This window comes from Carcharodon carcharias, chromosome 12 (assembly GCF_017639515.1).
Source record: "Carcharodon carcharias isolate sCarCar2 chromosome 12, sCarCar2.pri, whole genome shotgun sequence".
Lineage (NCBI taxonomy): Eukaryota > Metazoa > Chordata > Chondrichthyes > Lamniformes > Lamnidae > Carcharodon > Carcharodon carcharias.
The window spans coordinates 139,671,725-139,691,922 of NC_054478.1; the positions used below are offsets into that span (position 1 = coordinate 139,671,725).

General features: G+C 39.1%; 1 protein-coding gene across 8 annotated transcripts in view; it reads right to left on the reverse strand.

Annotated features, from left to right (window-relative positions):
• LOC121284757 (double-stranded RNA-specific editase 1-like) overlaps positions 1–20,198 on the reverse strand; it is a 300,748-nt gene that overhangs the window by 177,605 nt on the left and 102,945 nt on the right. For all 8 annotated transcript variants that reach the window (XM_041200327.1, XM_041200321.1, XM_041200326.1 and 5 more), the window contains exon 2: positions 19,569–19,613. In XM_041200327.1, coding sequence (XP_041056261.1) covers positions 19,569–19,613 — 45 coding nt within the window. The remainder of the gene's footprint in view (positions 1–19,568; positions 19,614–20,198) is intronic.

The window sequence follows — 20,198 nt, forward strand, 5'->3', positions numbered from 1 at the left end:
ACTAAAAAAATGAACTGCAAGTAAGTATACACAGGGACATGTCATGTTCATTCAGAATTGGCTCCAATGTTATAATAAACACTAAATAGCTCTTAGTAGGCAAACCACAGTAGTGCAAACATCAGCACTGCCACACATTTTGATAGTCTGTTTTAATAACAGTAAGTGGCTGGGTACATTCTATGTGAAATGCTACTGAAGCTCCAAAAAAAATCTTAATTAACCTCTGGAAAGAAGATAAATAGATGCACTCCTTCCTACCTTCCCAGTTCTGCACAAGTATGCAATGTGCAAATGGAATCAAAACCTTGGGTATCACAAGTCTATCTGCTTAACCAGTAGCTCTCACTATTTACAGCACACGACAAAAACAAGTAGAAATTAAACTCTACCTTTCCTTTCTGATCGCTTCTTCCGACGCCTTTTGAACTTGCGCCTGACCAGATGAATAAAGGTGCCCATGTTGCGTGTTGCAGCCAGCAGAGAAGCCATACAGCACTGAGCTGGCTGTGCAGCTTGAACAGGTCAGTGGCGCGCTAAATCTCTCCGTCTGACTTAACAAAGTATATTAATACAGCAATTCATTTAAGCTATCACGCGCCTGCAGAGGTGACAGTTAACCCTGAGCTGGCTCTTTCACAGTCTCAGCTTCTTCATAATAGGAGATAGACAGCAACTGCAACTGCACTCCTTCCACCCAAAATCAACTTGACTACAAATTAAAGGGGAATTCACCTTCAAACACAGTCCTACATATTTTTAGACCTCTTAACAAATAGCAGTACAATTAAGAGCAGCTGTGCTTATTTATTTCATGAGCCCCTCCACCTCCTCCAACCCGTGATAAAAATCAGAGTCACACACGCGTGCTTGGATCCAATCATAATTGTTTCTTTTTTCTTATGACATCATGTGCACTACCTTTTGTGTGCTTTACAACAAAAACAGTCTGCAGAGGGATTGTTTAAGTGATGTAAACTAGCTTGTGTGCATTTGTATGAAATATACACACACACACACACACACACACACACACACACACACACACACACACACACACACACACACACACACACACACACACACACACACACACACACACACACACACAGTCTGTTCCCAGTGGACCACTAACCAGTTTCAATCCCAGTTGCCAGGGCTACAATAGAGAAAATATTAGCATTATGAGCTAATTACTCTAACAGTTTTGTAACATACTTTCACATTATAGCCTAAGCCATTCACCTTTCAAAAGGAGTTAGAACAAACATCCTCAGCATTAAGAACATTTTTAGCCACCTGCAAGAATGCAGCACAACTAGGATTGTTATTTAAATGGTAAATTTTCAAATTCACAACACAATTCAGGAACAGCTTCTAGTTTTACTTATCATAATGGCTCAGATTTTCCAATAGCCAAGAATTAAGATTTCTTAAAAAAAGTTAATAGCTGCTTCTGACACCCTACCATAAGCACCAAACTGCCAACATGTTGATTATTGCAATGAATGAAAAATACTTCAGTTATGGTATAACTGCCTTATATTCAAAATACGGTTTCTACAGCCAAAACAAACAAAAAAAAGTTGTCTAGAAGTAAACACATATCACAGAGATCATGATTTTAAATCAACTTGCTACTATGAACATTTTATACTAATTTAATAGTTGTCAGAATCTGCTTTAGGCATTGTTTCACTCATGAGCTCAAAGTTAACTTTAAATGAATGCTCAGTTCCCAGGTTTTTGCCTCAATCTGAACTGCTGTCTGTTTTAAAACGTGACCAACTTCCTACATGTTTTTTGGAGCAATCTTTTTCCTGTTTCTCCGCATTTTAACCTCAAAGCAGCCGCTGAATCCATTCACTTACCCTTCACTGGTTCCACACTTTCATCTATATCTTGTTCCCCATTTCATGCAATTTTCAATCTCTGGGAAGCTCAATAGAACACTGGATGGTCCAGGCTCAAAAATTGGTTACACCCCATTTGTTCAAATTAGTATTCTAGACTTTTGATTTTGAAACAAGTAGGTGAATTTAACTGAAATATCTATCCTTATGTTACCAGGTGACCATCTCAATTATATTCATCTCCCTTAGAAGATTTGCTCCAAGCTTGGCCTTGAACATAACTATTATCTGATCTGGATGAATAAGAACACAAGAAATAGGAGCAACAGTACAACATGCAGCTCATTGAACCCGCTTTGCCATTCAAAACGATCATGGCTGATATTCTGCCTCAACCCTACTTTCCTGCCTATTCTCCTTACCACTTGATTCCGAGTGACCAAAAATCTCTCTCTCGCTTATCCTTAAACATATTCAATGTTAGAGCACCCATAGCTCTCTGGCGCAGAGAATTTCAAAGATTCAGAACCCTCAGAAAAAATTTCTCCTCAACTCAGTCCTAAATGATCAGCTCCTTATCCTGAAACTGTGCCCCCATGTTCTAGATGAGGAAACAGTGTCGACCCAGTCAAGCCCCTTCAGTACATCTCAATGGGGTCATCTCCTTCTTCTAACTCCATAGAATATAGGCCCAAATTACACAGTTTCATCAGCAATCATCTCATCCCAGGAACCAATCTGGTGAAGCTTCGCCATATCGCTTGCCTCCAAGACAAGTATATCCTTCCTTAAATATGGAGGCTGAGACAGTACAAACAGTTGTGGTCTCACCAAGCTCTGTACAATTGTATCAAGACTTCATAATTATTGTACTCCAATCCCCTTGCAATGAAGGCTTGCCATTTGCCTTCCTAATTCAGAATAACCGCAGTCGTTAGATGCTATTGTCAATATCCTAAACTGCATCTAAACGGTGGGCAAAGAGCTGTCCAATTTTGTCCCATATGCCAGTTTTTCTCCATAGCCCTGCAAATTCTTCTTCAAGTACATGCCAAATTGCCTCTTGAAGTTGTCATGAAATTTGCTTCCACCACCTTGTCATACATATTCCAGATCTTAACAACAATGGAAATATTTCTATTTTTCCATCTAGTTCTTTTGTCAATTACTCCAAATCTATGCCTTCTAGTTACCACCTCACTTGCCAGAGGAAACATTATTCTGAATACCTCCAAGAGACCTCCCTTTTAATCTTCACTGCTCTAATCAAAACCATCCCAATTTCTCCAACCTGTTCAAATGACCAGAGAGAATCTTTAAAGAAATCTTCCACTCAAGTGCTCAAAATCTTACTTTCAATAAAAATATCAGACCAGTGTTTGTGGAAGCAGTGGCTCACTCGGACATCCACCACAGTAACTATTTAAGGAATATATCCCATACAGAATGCAAGAAAGATAGGGATTAGCACTTAATAGAAAATCTGGACTCTTTCTGGCTATGTACAGACCATTTGTTCTGTTACAAGTAGGGGCAGTCTTAATAACCTCGCCACCTAAACATGAACTTTGTAATTCCCTATACCCATAACGTCTGGAAGAATTTATTTTTGGCTACCCTTCAAACATCCTATCCAGGTGAGAAGGAAAAAGCAATTTGCATATTAGTAAGATGATGGTTGGGAACAACATCGTATCACAGAGCTATAGGCCAGGTGGAAGATGTATGAATGCCCACTTAGAGAAATTCTACTGCGTACGCAATATCTGGATGAGGAAGTGCAGCAAATCATCATTCTGTGGAATGAAGTACATGATTCAAATATTGTGAACAACTCTAAGGAAATTACATCATACACTAAAGAAGTGACCATCATGTCTACATTCAGAGTATCCATTTTGAAACCCTTGAAGCAATTCACACAGTTTAATAGTGTGCATGCAACAGGACTCAAATGGTCACCATTCCAAAAACAAAGGCAGAAAATTAAATTAAAGATGCATAATGTTGTGGTGATTGACATCCACTTTAACTATAGTAAAGCAGGCTCCTGCTAACAATGTCACATTTGTGAACCAGAGTCTATGGTGATCAAGGTATACCCAAGGTGGACACATCACCAGAATGGGCACGGTTTGATCATCAAGAGGGGTCTTTTATGGAAAGCTAACAAGTGTGGTAATTGGCTCCAGGTGGTTAGAACATTTATACAGGCCCTGCATAGGCCCTTCAGACCATTGAGCCTGTTCCAGCTGGGAGACCTAACAGAGGTATTCAAAATTATTCAGGGTTTTAATAAAGCAGAGAGAAACTGCTGTCTCTGGCAAGCAGGTCAATAACTAGAGGACATAGATTAATAGTAATTGGCAAAAGAACTAGAATGAAAATGAGAAATATCTTCAGTGTTGTTAAGATCTGGAACACAGAATGGCATTGGAAGGAAATTCCATAGCAACTTTCATCCATTCCCTGGATGCTCACTATTGTTGTGAATGATGAGATTTCCTTACGATTGTTCAGAATGTTTGAATCATCTGACTCATTCCACAGAATGATGACTTACTATACTTGCTCATCCAAGTATAGAGCACAGAATAGAATTCCTTTAAGCAGGCATATATCTTCAGCCCAGTTTACAGTTCCTTTGGTAAGGTGGCTGATCTGTATCTCAACTCCATTTACCCAGTTTTGCTCCAGATTCCTTAACATCCTTACTCAACAAAAAAAAATCTATCATTATGGTTCTAATGAAAGCTTATTGGCCTGAAAAGTTAACTATTTCTCTCTTAATATATATTGCCAGGCATGATGAGTATTTCTAGCATTTTCTATTTTTATTTCAAATCACCAGCATCCGCAGGATTTTGCTTTTGTGAAAGTGTCGGTCTTGAATTTTTGGATTGCTTCCCAGATGTCAACAGAGTTCCAGATTTCCACTACCCTTTACGTGAAGAGAGAATTCACCCCGAAACAGCCTAGCCTTAAAAATGTAAGGATGTGCTCCCTTTTTCAGAGAAGCAGGATCTTTCTTATTTCTCCAACCTTAAACTATGTAAAACTACTAGGGAGCTTCTATAACAGCATCTTCCCACTTACATTCCTATGTATTCAGAACTCCACAGCAGACGTGAAGCAAACTAAACCCGCTGCATGACCCCAGCTACAGGGCTGTGGTAATTGGCTGCTGTTAACAGTCATTAGCATTCACCAAATTAAAATACTGTATTTCCTAAGGAAAGCCTTTATTTTAAAGCAAACCACTCAAACAGGTCAAATAATATTAAAACACACAGTGACATAACAAACACTAAAGTTGTTTTATTCAAAAGCACTTGCCATGAAAAGCCTGACAGTACAAGTAAAGAGCGTTCTTTAATTGCTTAAATTTGTATGTCATCAACTGTGGAACCTGAAAACAGTGCATTAGTTGATTCGTTGCACAATAATTTATTCTTTGCTGAGAACAACGCTCTCGAGAATCAGTTCCAGACAGCGATCAAAACAGATTGCAGTGTCCTTGCTCCTGGAATGTGCACAAGTGAAATACATAAGAATTGGCTCGAAATAACAGGAATTGCAGTCCTGTAACTGAAATATACTGTATATGAAATCTGTCAGTAGTATGTGCACATCTCAAATATTCATGAGTTAAGGATTCAGGTTTATATACTGTGTGCGCTCGCGCGTGTGTTCTGAGAGATCTATGAGATCTATTCCATCACATCACACTATGCCAATTTCACTCTCCAATCTGGTTCCCCAACACACCCGACCTTTGATCCAGTATCAATTCAATGACATTGCTTGCATCTCCTGCATGAGCATTGGCACAAAATTATCATTAGTTTTTCCAGAATGGTCAAAGCACCATCCTTTTCAGCTGTCAGTGTCATGCATACACTTTCACTTCACACTCCACTCATCAAATTTACAAACCCCATGGTCTAGATTTTGTGTTACAAACAAGGCTAACAGCACTCAGAATTGGACAGCAACTTGCACAATAAGCATTTACGGAAATCAAAAACTACCTGTCTGAATTCCCCTGATCTTCCACAACTGTGCTATAACAGTACCTTGCCAATTGATTTCAATGATGGGTCTATGTATCGGCATGAAGTTCTAAATGGCATACTTGCCTATTTGTTACTCATGAAAGAGTAGAAAAAATGAAGGCTGGTACATTCATTCAGGTTAAGTGAATTCATGGCACGATCCGTAATAATTACAATCAAGAAGCTTTTCTGGGCCTGAAAATGCATTTTCTTTTATAAATGTGGAGTCTCATTCCTTCAGAATTTAATCAGTGATGTTTTTGTAACTAATTTTCTTTTTACTGCTTCCTCTCTTTTATCTGTGTCTTAATCTCTTTCTCAATCTTTATTTCACTTTCTGTACAATTTAAAGGTAATGCATGATACCTGGTTCATATTTTCTGGTTTAGGTTCTACATGTCTTAGGTGATGATTTTTCATCTGATTGGTTGAAGAGGAGTTGTTTCTTGCCCTGCTCATACATGCCAACACTGGATCAGATGCCCAATGACAGCAAGCGCCTGCTCAAAAGCCCATAAAAACTCTATGAACAGCTTGTCAGCATACAGAATGACAGGAGGCGTTCCTTCACCGCCAGCTGCAAAATCTGGTTCACGAGTTCCTAATTCCTTCATGTACTTCTCCAATTCCAATTTTTTCCCCCCAAAAGCAAGATACTCGGCATTCTAAAATCCCTGGGTTTGATTACTCAACAACAGTATAAACACTCAACAGCTTTAAGAGAATCTGTCCTAGAAGGTCCAAAGCTTTCAAGTCACCATCTAGCACATATTTCAACTCAGCATGTTTTTGGGTTGCAGTAGTTAATGCCCATCATCCTCTTTCATGACTTTCAATATTAATCCAGAAAATATCTGACAAGCAATCAGAATAAGACTAGCATATCTAAGGATAAGAACAGAACATGCCGGAGGTACTCGGCAGATACGGCTGCTGCACTGGGAGAAAGAGTTAACCGAAATCAGACTAAGGTCACCACTGATTAGCCCTTCATAGAAGCTGCCACGCCTACTGAGTATTTCCAGCATTTTATTTTTATTTCAGATTTCCAGCACTGCAGTATTCTGCTTTTGTATTAACGTAGCACAAGCACTCTTCTGCAAGTATTATATGGCAACAAAACAAATACTCCAGCATGAGTTAGGGGATCCTCTAACTTTGATGCTTGTCCCATGTTGACAAATCAAAGTCAGATTTTGGCACATGTCAAAGAAACAATAATAAGAGCACAAAGTTATCAAGGGCCTGTGTAGCTCAAAATCTTTAAATTTAATGCACACAGTTCTTAGCATAAAAGTAAATTTAGGCCATGTTCCTTGTGCTTAAATCCCTTCCTGGCCTCACTTTTCCCCACTTCTAAAACTTTCTCTAGCCCTACAACTCCCTCAATCCCTATTTCTCTGATTCAACCACTTGTGCACCCTCACACCTTTCACCTCACCATTGACAACCATGCCTTCAACTACCTAGGCTCCATGCTCTGGAATTTCCTCCCTAAAACATTCTGCCTCTGCACCCTCACTTGAAATCTACCTCTTTGACCAGCTTTTGGCTGCCCCCATTCATCTATGCTTCCCTTCTGCAACACTGCACTGATTTTTCCTAGCACCTTTATGGAGTGCTTTGGAACATACTGCTACATTAAACACACTTCATGAAGAGAAGTTATTGTTGTAGTAGATCTTTAACTATTAAGAAAAGAGATCATATACTTATTTGTTTCATTCACAATTCCATAAATTAAGGAAACATGAAACACAAAAGTTATTCACAATTCTTGAAGTTCACTTCTTCTACAATGGATCCTGTATCAGACTCCAAATGACCTATTTAGTTTCTGCTTTAAAAGCCTGCAAGGCAACCAAGCACATGTTCCCGAATATTTTTACATTCCCTAATCTCTCCTACTCACCACTTTCCAGGATTTTTCCCTCCTCCCAAACTCCTAGCAGCGTGAAAACCATTACTGTCATCTCACTGATCTCCTATCTCTATAGCTTACAATCATCCCAGTATGTTTATTCAGTTTAATCAACGTTAATTGCTTTTTTTCAGAATCTGGTCCACATATCCTTTATTGGCTAATTTTCGCTACTTGTTCTGCGCTCACAATCAAGTCAGATAGCTTACTCACACCTGTTTAGATCTACTATCATGTGTTTGTTGTGGCCTTCTAAAGACCTGGAAGACTAGTGCTTCTTCCCCAGTGCAAACAAGTGTAGCACAATAGACTTGCCTCACAATTTAAAGCTGGAATCATCCTCATTATTCCTGAGCCCTTTCTGGTGTATCAATGTTCCTGTGAAATCAATATGTTCAAAATTGTATGAATTAGAGGTAACTGCTTTTTAGAAGTATTCCAATATTTTAATAAGCCTTGTTCTGACCAGAAAACTCTTCAATTTTCAATAATTTTATCAAATCCTTTGCTGACATCTTTCATCATCTGCAGTAATTTGCTACTCCTTTTTCCAATATAGATTGCTTTTTGTTTACCTACATTAAATCCATCTACCATGCCATAGTCATTTGCCCAATTAATCCAGATTCACTTGGCTATATAAACTTACTACTGCAATATGTTCCATGTCACAAGTAACATTCTGTTCCAACTAATGTGAAGAGTGAACGGAGGAGAACAGGCTTGTTCAGAATTCTAAAACAAAAACAAAAATACCTGGAAAAACTCAGCAGGTCTGGCAGCATCTAAGATAAAAGCAAAAAACTGCGGATGCTAGAAATCCAAAACAAAAACAAAAATACCTGTTCAGAATTCTGCTCAATACAGTATAGTAATACCTCATCAGAAGCATTACTTCAAAAGAAATGCTTTAATGCCCTCTGCTGGATATATTTATCCTTGAAGCTACCAACTGCATTGAATGAAGAATAATCAGTTGATAGAATAAGTGCTGAGTTCTTTTGGTTTTCATAAAATCGTCTGTGTCTTCAGTTTTGTTTAATGACCAGGTGCAAAAACTTACTGACAATTCATTTAAACAGGTCTGTTTATTTATACATTAAAAAGAATCAGGTTTGTGGAACATAAGGGCCAGCTACTTACACAGGAGTCAGGTAGCATGCAATCAACAATGAAGGTACAAATTAGGAGCAGGAGAAGGAGTAGAGGCCATTTGGCCTCTTCAAGCCTGCTCCTCCATTTAATAAGTTCATGGTTGATCTGATTGTGACCTCAATTCCACATTCCCACCACCATAGGAAGCTTTTGACTGACAAGGGAGCCAGAGGAAGATAAATTATTTACTAATAAGGGAGTCAAGAATTCATCTACCTCTGCCTTAAAAATATTCAATGACTCTGCCTCCAACTGGGGAAGAGAGTTCCAAAGACTCTCAACCGTCAGAAAAAATTTCTCCATCTTAAATGGGCCATCCCTTATTTTTAAACTGAGTCCCCCCGCCCCCCGTTCTACTCTTTCCCACATGGGTAAACAACCTTTCAGCATCCACCTATCCAGTCCCCTCAGGATCTTACATGTTTCTATAAGATCACCCCACATTCTTCTAAAGTCCCATGGATACAGGCCCAGCCTGTCTAACTTCTCTTCACAAGATAATGTCATCCCAGGTATCAACTGCGTGAACTTTGTCTGAACTGCCTCTAATGCATTTATATCCTTTCTTAAATAAGGAGACCAAAACTACACACAGTACTCCAAATGTGGTCTCAGCAATACCGTGTACAACTGTAGCAAAACAACCCTACTTTCATATTTCATTCCCCTTGCAATAAATGACAACATTCCATTTGTCTTCCTGATCACTTTCCGCATCTGCATCCCAATCTTTTGTGATTCATGTGCCAGGACACCCAGATCTCTCCGTACCACAGAGTTCTGCAACCTCGCTCCATTTAAATAATATGCTACTTTTCTATTCATCCTGCCAAAGTGGATAAGTTCACATTTTCCAACATTACACTCAACTTGCCAAAAGAATTTCCAAAAGAACACCAAGTTCCCCAGAGGAATACAAAATTCAAAGCTATTTTGAAGTTCTTTACAAGGGGGTACAGTTTGATTTTGTCTGCTCAAGGAGTTAATTGCAAATATATTTCCAACATATAATTTTGACTGCACTTGTTTGTCTTTTTTTTCCAATAAAGCCAAATATCTTCAAACTTCCTGCTACCATTCTCAAAGTTTCTAATAACATCTCACAATGGTTCATAACTAAAAGTAATTCACAGGTAAGTTTTTCTGTATTATTACCCTGAGCATATCGTTGACAGGTAACTCGGACATTCTCAAAAGTTATGGGCAGTTAAGGTATACCCATTGACAGCTGTCTAAAACACAAACACTGAAATAAGCTAGTGTAAAGGTAGGAAGGGCTCACAAACATTGAGATTCATAGAGCTTAGAAAGATCCACAAACAGAAAACAACTTGTATTTGTATAGTGTCTTTAGTGCAGTAAAAAGCCCAGAGATGCTCCACATGATCAAACCAAGTTTGACACCTAGCAAAATAAAGAATTATGAGGACAGGTGACAAAATACTTGGTCAAATATGTATTTTTCAAGGAGCACTTTAAAGTAAGAGAAGTTAGAGAAGCAAAATGGTTGAGGATGCAAATTTCAGAGCTTAGAGACTAGGCAGCTGAAGGCACAGCCTCTAATAGAGTGTAGGAAGAAAACAGGGATGCACAAAAGGCAAGAATTCAACAAGTCAAATATCTGAGAGTTCTTACCGCATAGAAAAAAAAGACAAATATCTTTAATAATGAACTAGAAATAGCTTGTATAACTGTGAAGGAAGCTAAGAAGTGAGAATCACTGAGATGCAAAGGCAAAGAACGAAGTAGATGAGTAAAGAGAGGCTGACTCAAATTTTAAACAGCAAGAAAGAAAAACCGCTCAACCTAATACAGGAAACAGTAGGTCCAGTGTGCTAGGAATCAGAAGATTCAGCCCATAACTCTGTTGGGTTTAATTTCACCAACTCTAATTTAATTTAAAATTTTAAAAAAAGACAGCATCAGTATACAAGCTTTTGAATTCATAGAAACTGACCCGAAGTAAAACGACGATGTCTGACGCGGTAAATTAAATTTTCTCTTACCAGAAAAGCAATCGTGGATTTTTCTCATGCCTTTGTGTTATCAGACCATGTGACCAACATCCACTCCTGGATGAGTTACAATTTCCTCCATTCAGTTCATCAGTGGGAAGCTTGAAGTCTGACAACAAACTTCATTCCCTTATCACTAATTCCAAGGCACCAGAGATCAACAATACAATGGCCTAGGGAGAAGAATCGATCTCATTTCCCACCAGATGTTAATATTCCAACATCTTGCACTTTAAGAAGCTGACATAAAAATATCACTTATGAGGTTATCACAAGTAATGTATGAACTCATGAAGAGAAAGGAAGGTATGCACACAAGACAGCAAAATCTGACCCCAAGATACAAGAAACTGGAACTGTTTGTACTATGTTATATTGCCCCACAGCACAGACCCTGCTGTCAGTGACAAAGAGACATATTTACAAAATGCCATTTAGTTCTGTTCATTAGCAAGCGGAGGTCTGAACCCAGTGTAGGCCTGCAGAGCAGGTTTGCATCACTTCCAGCTAGTCCCATGCCAATACTAACATACACCCAGGAAGTCCTGCACTAAATAGAAATAGTGCTAACACTGTAGACGATAGGTATTATTAGCAACACCTGATTTTATATACCTCACAGGTCATTTTGGGAGTCACAACATGGTTGCGACTTTTAGCTCCTAACCTGGCCAATACTTGAAGGCTTAGACCTTGTAGTGATCTAAAGAGGTCCTAACAGATTGATTGCAGTTTCATTGTGGTTATTAAGGGAAACTTATGATTGCCAGCCATTTGTAAATTTCTGGCTGCAGGTCAACCTTTAGAAAGAAAGAATTTTCATGCACAAGACTGAGCAAGCAGCTCAGTATTGCTCCTTGTAACTCAAAAAAGCCATCCTGACATATAAGAAAATGGAATTCCAGAACATGAGGAGCCTATAAACATTGTTTCAAAGGGGGGGGAAAGCAATTATAAACAAATTAAATCTCCCTACCTGAACGTTTATATCTCCCAATTTCCAACAAATCACTATGCAGCTTACTTCACAAGTTAACTAAGCACAATATACTTATTCCTTAATTATAGTTAGTTTAAGGGTTTCTCAGTTGCTGATTACATCTTTGTTCTAATGGATTGGACAGCTGCCAGTGTTGACAAAAAGACTGGAACTGAGTGGAAGGCAATTTTTTAAAAAGTAACTGACATTCCAAGTACAGTAAAATGCATAAAATTTATTCGAAGTACCACAACAGAATATAATTAGGTGCCCCTTGTGTTATGCGTGACTTGCTTCAAGTATCCTATGAAGTGTCATTGATGTTAAATAGCACCACAAAACCTTCTTCATAAAATACAGGTTTGTTTTCACATTGTAAATTGCTTGTTAAATCAACCAGAGTAAGAAAGGAATGTAAATAATAATCTGTCCTCTGCATTCTTGCATACTTTAACCAGTAATTAAACTTAAATCATTATCACCATTATAATTGCAACATTACTAGCAACAGATTCATTTACCACTGTACGTTTACTGAACAGAAGCTGGGAGAATTAACAGTAATTATATCTGAAGCTTTCTCCTTACTGCACTGCTCTCCAAGGGGGCAGAGAATAAGCAAGCAGTATACAACACAAACTATGCAGAGAATTCACGCACCAATCTATGACTATTAATCACCCGAACAGCTTTTAAGTGACTTTTGTTTTTCCTCATCCATTTTTCTATTCTCCTGAAGGAAGTGACTCTCAACCACCTGCTCCTCTCTTTGCCAGGTGTTCACCAGCAGTTCTAGCACAGGTTTCTGGATAGTGATCAAGAATAGGAACCCAATCAAATTCTTTCCTTCCTAAACGGAGGCCAATTGTTATAACCTTACTAGCTCAGCAGAGAAATTGGTCCCTTCCTGCTTGGTACGGTTCAGATACTGGATAACAGCCAAGTATTGGAGCAGCTCCATGTAACATTCTCAGCCTTATTGGTTATTCCAATGCATCATTGTGCAGGAAACTGGAGCTTCATCAGCTTGTTATGACTGCTGCATCACCACATTTTTTGAAAGGAGACAATAGGGGATAAAGACTAGTGCCAAGACTCCAGTATAATCAGTAGCATTCATTCAGTTACAAACAGCAGAGATTCCATTTGGTCTTGACAGCATATGTCAAGATAGGATGGAGGAGACTGTAACAAAATAATTGTGTTCCCTTTCAAATCAATCAGATCCAAAACCACAGTTCAAAGCCACCTTCCCACCACCAGACTTTCCTTCTAATGTTAATATCATCTCCTTATTGACTGGCCCCTTGAATTGTGTCCTCCTCAAATACAGAAGGTTATCCACACAGTTCCTGTGATCTATCCACGGTAGTCACAAAAAAGCCCTATGGAATTTCTAGTACAAATTAGGGTAGTTTTTTTTAAATACGTATTCCTGAGTCAGGTGGTTATGGATTCAGGTCTCACTGCAGAGACTTGAGCACAAAATATAGGCTGACACATCAGTAGTGTCACTATTAGGAAGCCACGAATCACCATGATTAATGCAGCAATCAATCTACAACTGACTCATGTGTAGTCCTACAAATTGGTCAAGCAAAAAACTCACCAACTGTATCAGTAGCTACCATGGATTATTATTAAAGTTAACACATAGCTATTGTGATTGAAGCAGCAATCAATCCACATGTTAAGCACAAAAACAGATTTCTAGCAACACTAGTATGGATTATTATTGAAGTTAACAATTAAAGAAGCAATCAACAACATTACAAATTACTACTAAGGTTAGCAAAAAACAAAGCCAAAGGTGCCAAGGTTGATGCAGCAAACAACGTCAGAGACCAGCAGCACCACAGCGACATTAGGCTTTAGGCTCCACAGGTTTCAGGCCACAGGTTCTTGGCAAGGCCAGCAGCAAGCAGCTTCAGGCTCCTTACATTTCAAGCTTCAGTCATATCAAGTAAGGCAGCTTAGGGATCAGCAAGGCAACATGCTTCAGCAGGCCTCACTTCCAGTTTTCTCTCCAGAATCTTGGCACATACAGGTCCGACAGATCAGGCGTGCATGCACAGTCCCAAAATGGATGCTCATGCACAGGACTGATGAGTCTTACGGATAACTACTCAGTGATCAGTATAGAAAAAACAGCCTGGCCTTATGGAAACATAACCTTCCAACACTTCTTCATGCCACTTGTACTCCTCCCAGCTATCTTGTGGATCCAGAAAGGTCCACATTCATGCATACATATGTAACTGGCTTTAAAATTGCCATATTTATAAATACCTTATTCAAGCAGCGTATTGTTTTGGTGGAGGTTCAGGGGCGTGGTGTGGATTGAAGAACAAACCATGACTCCCATGTCTTTTGGAAAGCAGGTATAGGCAAAGATTCTGCTGCTGCCTTTACAGCTCCTCTAGCTCCATCTTTAGTTTCTTAACGTAACCCATTACCACCTCATTTTGCCTTGCATCATCATACCATTCATCATTAGATGCCCTCTAATCTTTCTATCATAGGCCTTCCCTTTTGTTCTTTCCTCCCCAGCTCTGTACTTACTTATAAATATCAACTCTTGTTTCTCTTTCCACAGATGCTTGCCTGGCCTGCTATTTCCAGCATTTCCTATTTTAATTTTATAATCAGTCATTGGGCTTGACTAGCACTTTTATATCCTGATTTATGTGGTATGCAAATTTCTGGTCCTTATTTTGAAAATTTCACTGTATTCAGATTAGCAAATCTGAGTGGTCAGGAAATCCCAATAGTCATCCATTCAGAAGTGTACTCCGCAGTGGCACAATGCTGTGGGTTCTAATAAAAGGTCATCAACCTAAAACATTAACACTTTCTCCCTCCACAGATGCTGCCAGACCCTGCTGAATTTTCCCAGCATTTTGTTTTGATTTCACAATGTTGTGGCGTTGAATTAGAGCACCATCTGGTGTCATAATATGGCAACTGTTCAATTGCTTTTTCTGGCACAAGCCACAAATCCAAAATCTATAATAGAGTTTTCATCTGCACTGTTATAATTGGTCAGCTTAAGGGGTGGATCTGCTGATTAGATCCTACCCACTTTATTTTATGTGACATATGTTAAATGGATCAAAAATTGTAACATTCAGCACACTCGGCACATTAATACTACAATGAAATATTACAAGGGGTGCGTCTGTTAGTGGATTTATTTTTTGGGTGGTGCTGGGGTTTAGTTATCGGTGCTATTTTCGATTGGGACAGAGGTAAGAGATAGAAATGAAATCTTTTAAGTGGGATGGGATTTGTAACAAAAGTATTCAAAATTTTTGTTTCACGGCATGGCTTGCTAACTGCAAGAAAAGAAACAGCAGAAGGTAAGCTCCCTTGGGCATGCTCAAGTGAGTTACCATGTCTTATTTTCAGTTATATAAGGAGTGGTACTGTCCACCTCTCTCTCTCTCTGGTTTATGGTCAGGCGAGGTCTCTTTCTCTCCTGGGGTACAGCCAGGCAAGGTGCCGACACTGTCTAACCAGGATACGGGCAAGTGAAGAGGGGGCAGAGGGAGGTGGAAAATGGGATGAGGGGAATTGAATGGGAGGATGAAATGGAGGATGGGTTGGAATAGGAAGAATAGTGGTAGGTAAAAAGCTAGAATCTATAATAACGGATGTGATAACAGGACAGTTAGAAAATAATAGTAGGATTGGGCAGAGTCAACTTGGATCTATACAAGGAAATCATGTTTAACAAACCTGTTGGAGTTTTTTGAGGATGTAGCTAGCAGAACAGATATGGGGGAACTGGTGGATGTGACATACTTAGATTTTCAGAAAGCTTTTGATAAGGTCCAACACAAGAGGTTGGGAAAGAAAGTCAGAGATCATGGAATTGGTGGGGAGACACTGGGATGGATTGAGAACTGGTTAACATAGTGGGAATAAATGGGTCATTTTCAGGTTGGCAGGCTGTGACTAGTAGGGAACCACAAGGATCAGCTATTCACCATCTATAATCCCCGCACTCAAGTCATTGATAAAGATAACATTTCCAAGTTTGCAGATGACACAAAATTAGGAAATGAGAGTTGCGGGGAGGATATAAAGACGCTTCAAGGAGATTTGAAGAGGCTAAGCGAGTGGGCAAAAATTTTGAATACAACATGGAGAAATATGAAGTTACCCACTTTGGTAGAAAGAACAGAAGGGCGAAGTATTTCTTAAATGGTGAGCAGCTTGGGAGTGTTGAACTTCAAAAGGGACTCTGGTGTCATTGTTCACAAGTCACTGAAAGCTAACATGCAGGTGTACCAAGCAATTAATGCGGCAAATGGGTTGGCTTTTTTTTCAAGAGGATTTGAGTATAGGAGTAAAGATGTCTTACTGCAATTATTTAAAGCCTTGGTGAGACCACACCTGGAGTAGTGTGCGTAGTTTTGGTCTCCTTACCCAAGGAAAGATATACTTGCCATAGTGGGAGCATAATGAAAGTTCTCTAAATTAATTCCTGGAATGGAGGGATTGTCCCATGAGAAATGATTAAATAGACTGGGCCTTTATTCTCTGGAATTTAGCATTCAAACATACAAAATTCTTACAGGGTTCAACAGGGTAGATGCAGGAAGGATGTTTTACCTTGCCTGGAGTGTCTAGAAGCAGAGGATACAGTCTCAGAATGCAGGACAAGCCATTTGGAATTGAGATGAGAACAATTTCTTTACTCAGAGGGTAGTGAATCTTTGGAACTCTATGCCAGAGAGGGCTGTGGAGGCTCAGTCAGAGCATGTTCAAGTCTGAGGTTTCTAAATATTAAAAACATCAAGGGATATAGAGATGGTGCAGGAAAATGGTGTTAAGTTGAAGATAAGCCATGATCACATTGAATAGTGAAGTGGGCTCAAAGGACTGAATGGCCTATTCCTGCTCCTATTTCTTATGTTCTTAAGAGGTGAGGTGGGAATGGCATGGGCATGTTATGATAAGGATGAAAGAAACAGGATATGTATGGCATGAGACAGATGGCATGGGAAGGAGGGAATGACATGGGATGAGGATTTAAAATACAGTTACAATAAAGATACTACTTTCATCACAATATGTTCTGCGGGTCTTGGCTAACTTGATATAATTATCCTGCTAGGGTCCAAAAGATTGAGCTCTCGTATTCTCAATAAGGGCCATCAAGCCACAATACATCTGTTCCTTTACTAAGAGATTATAACGTTGTAATTTTTCCATGTGGCATTATCAGAGATAAAAGCTAATGTAGCTCAAACTTTATGGAACGAGAACATCATTTGGTAAAATAAAATTGCACCTCACCGAATGACTAAGTGGCAGTGAACTTTGAACATACTACTCAATTGTTTTGTTATCACTACATGAGCAGCTCTCCAATGATGCTGCTTGAAGTGATTCAGAAGTTTATGTTTGATGCTATGTATCTTAAGGGCACTGATTTACACCGAGCAAGTCAAACTAAATGATGTATGAGTGTCGGTACTATTTTTGGGCTCAATTCTAATTTAATTACGTACACATTTGACTGAGGAAATTAGTATACTCAGTTAATGCTCAAAGTACAAGTTAATTTCACCTCATCTTTTCGAAGCCCAGGACATAAAACGACTTTCAAGTTATGAATATTAGAAACCACTTTGTAGCAGTTGTGTGGAATCAAGTAGGTCAGTGGTGTTGCCAGTGGCCTGGGGTTTGGAGACATTGGGAAGGAATTCAGTTTCGCCTAACTGGAGGGAGCGGGAAAAAGGAAGAGAAGAGAGGAGAATTCTGGAAGTGTAAGTAACGGGAGTTGGGTTACTCTGCCTTGCAAGATGCATTCAGAAGTATAATGAACAGGTAATGAGAAGGGTATTGATCATTACTTAATGGATGAAAAGAATTGCCCATAAGAGATCTATATGCATTGGGCAGCAACAGGAAACCTTAGGAACAGGGGACAGGAGTAGGCTATTCAGCCCCTCAAGCCTGTTCCATTGTTCAATAAGATAATGATTGACCTTTACCTTAATTCCCATCCTTGGCTCCATATCCCTAATGCCATGGCTAGCAATCTCAGGTTTAAAAAGAAGTGTTTTCCAATTTCTCTCCTGATGTGCCTGGCTCTAAACTAAAGCCAGAAGTAAATCAAAGCTGCAAGGGCATTCACTGAAACTTCTGAAACAGGGGGCAGCAGAAAGAATGAGGCTGTAGAATCACTGAATCTTACAACACAGGAGGCCATTCAGCCGATCATACCAGTGCAGCTCTTTCAAAGAGCTATCAAATTTGTCCCACTCCTCCTGCTCTTTTCTTGTAGCCTTACAAATGTTAACTTCTCTCAAGTATTTATCCAATTCCCCTTTCGAAAGTTATTACTGAATCAACCAGCTTTTTCCACACCTTTTCAGACTGTGCATTCCAGATCATAACAATTTGCTGCCTTTGAAGAATTCTCTGCTTCCCCTCTGGTTCTTTGGTTAATTATCTTAAGTCTCCCTGCTCAAATCCCTCCATTACTCTCCTGCCATGAAAATATAATAATTTTCATAATATTGTGATTTGTTGTAAAAGTGGGTTAATAGTGGGGTTTGGACCAGTTTCTCTGTGCATAGGTGTGCACGTGTGGGATTTAATTGAATTAGAGGCAGCTGGTTTGGAGATTTTGAGTTATCAAAAGGGAAGCTAGGTTTGAAATACGTAAACATGGTTGAAGCTTTAGAATGTGAGGTGTGAGGAACATTTGCATTTTCAGATAAACCAGAGTAGTGAATCTCAAAGAAACGGTAAAGTGTTACATCTAGCCATAAGAGGCTAAGCCACACAGTGTGCTTAAAATTTTTTCTTTTATTAATAAATATGTTTAATTTAGCTTTTTAAAAAAATGAGTCTCCATGGACTCATTACTGCTGAATTCAAGGCACGCATCTCAAAATAAATTGCAAATCGCAAAACAGCTGTGGTGGATTGAGCAGCTCGGCATTTACCATCCACCATGCCATAACACTCCTCCAAGATGTCCCTCAAAACCTAACTCTTCAATCAAACCGCTGGGTGGCTGCCCCAAAATCTCCTATGTGGCTCGGTGTCAAATCCTGTCTGATAACTTGCTCACCCTGGAATAATGATCTCCCTTTTTAACACTTTTAACATTTGAAGCTGAACAGCACCTTCCTGGTGAAGTCATCTTTTCATAATCAACTCTCCTCCACATTGTGAACCCTCATATTCTTGATCAGATTGTTGTCTGTTCACTTAATTTAGCCAGCCAAGATGCCATGACATTTTTACCAGTTAAGAATTATAGATTAATTATTGCAGAGTCTTTGGTGTTCATTACAATGATTATTTGAAGTAATTATCCAGGATTAGCTCTTGCATAGCACCCCATTGCCAGATTCAAAAGGGAATCAAGATTGACAAAGGTATCAATAAAACACTGAGCAATAAAATACTGTATTATAAAGGACTTTCAAGTACTGCAACAGAATAGTGCAAAAAGGGCCAAGAGCGATGACTTAACACTACAGCACTGCACAATTCCTCCCAAAATACCTATTCAGCTGATGCTTTTCAGATGCCAGTTCTTAAGTATTAATTATTTTGAAATACCTGCTTGATCCCATTTCTTTCCAAACATATCTTGCGTCCAACAATCTGCAAAAAAGGAGAACATATGTAGTTACATATTTGAAAAACAGAAGCTGCAACAAAGGTATTTTAGGCTTGGATTTAGAACGTAAACCAATTTGAATACAAGGAGGTGAATTTACTTTCTAGAGTAAAATACATGAACTCCAATTTGAAAAATAAAAATGAGTTACAATCTAAATAAGAGAGACTTGACAGGCCTACAGAAGGAAGCAGCAACCTTGCTCAAATTAGCAGTGCAAAGTTGCCTTGATTAAAGCTGTGTGCAACTAAATGTAATTTTTCTGGTTACAATAAAACCCAAGAACAAGAACTTGTACTTACATGCCACCCTTAACGTAACAATTTCCCAAGGCACTCCACAAAAGTATTATAAAGCAAAGTTTGACACCAAACTACATAGGAAAGCTTTCAGAAGGAAAGTCCAGAACTTAGGCCAAGGCAGCTGAAGGCATGCCCACCAATGGTAGACTGTGTGCACATCGAAACACATGTAAGTACCGATGAAACCAGAGCAAGCAATGAAGAATGCCCTCATAGAATCAAGTTCAATCAGGATAATGTTCAAGACCAAATACATTCCCGAAAACA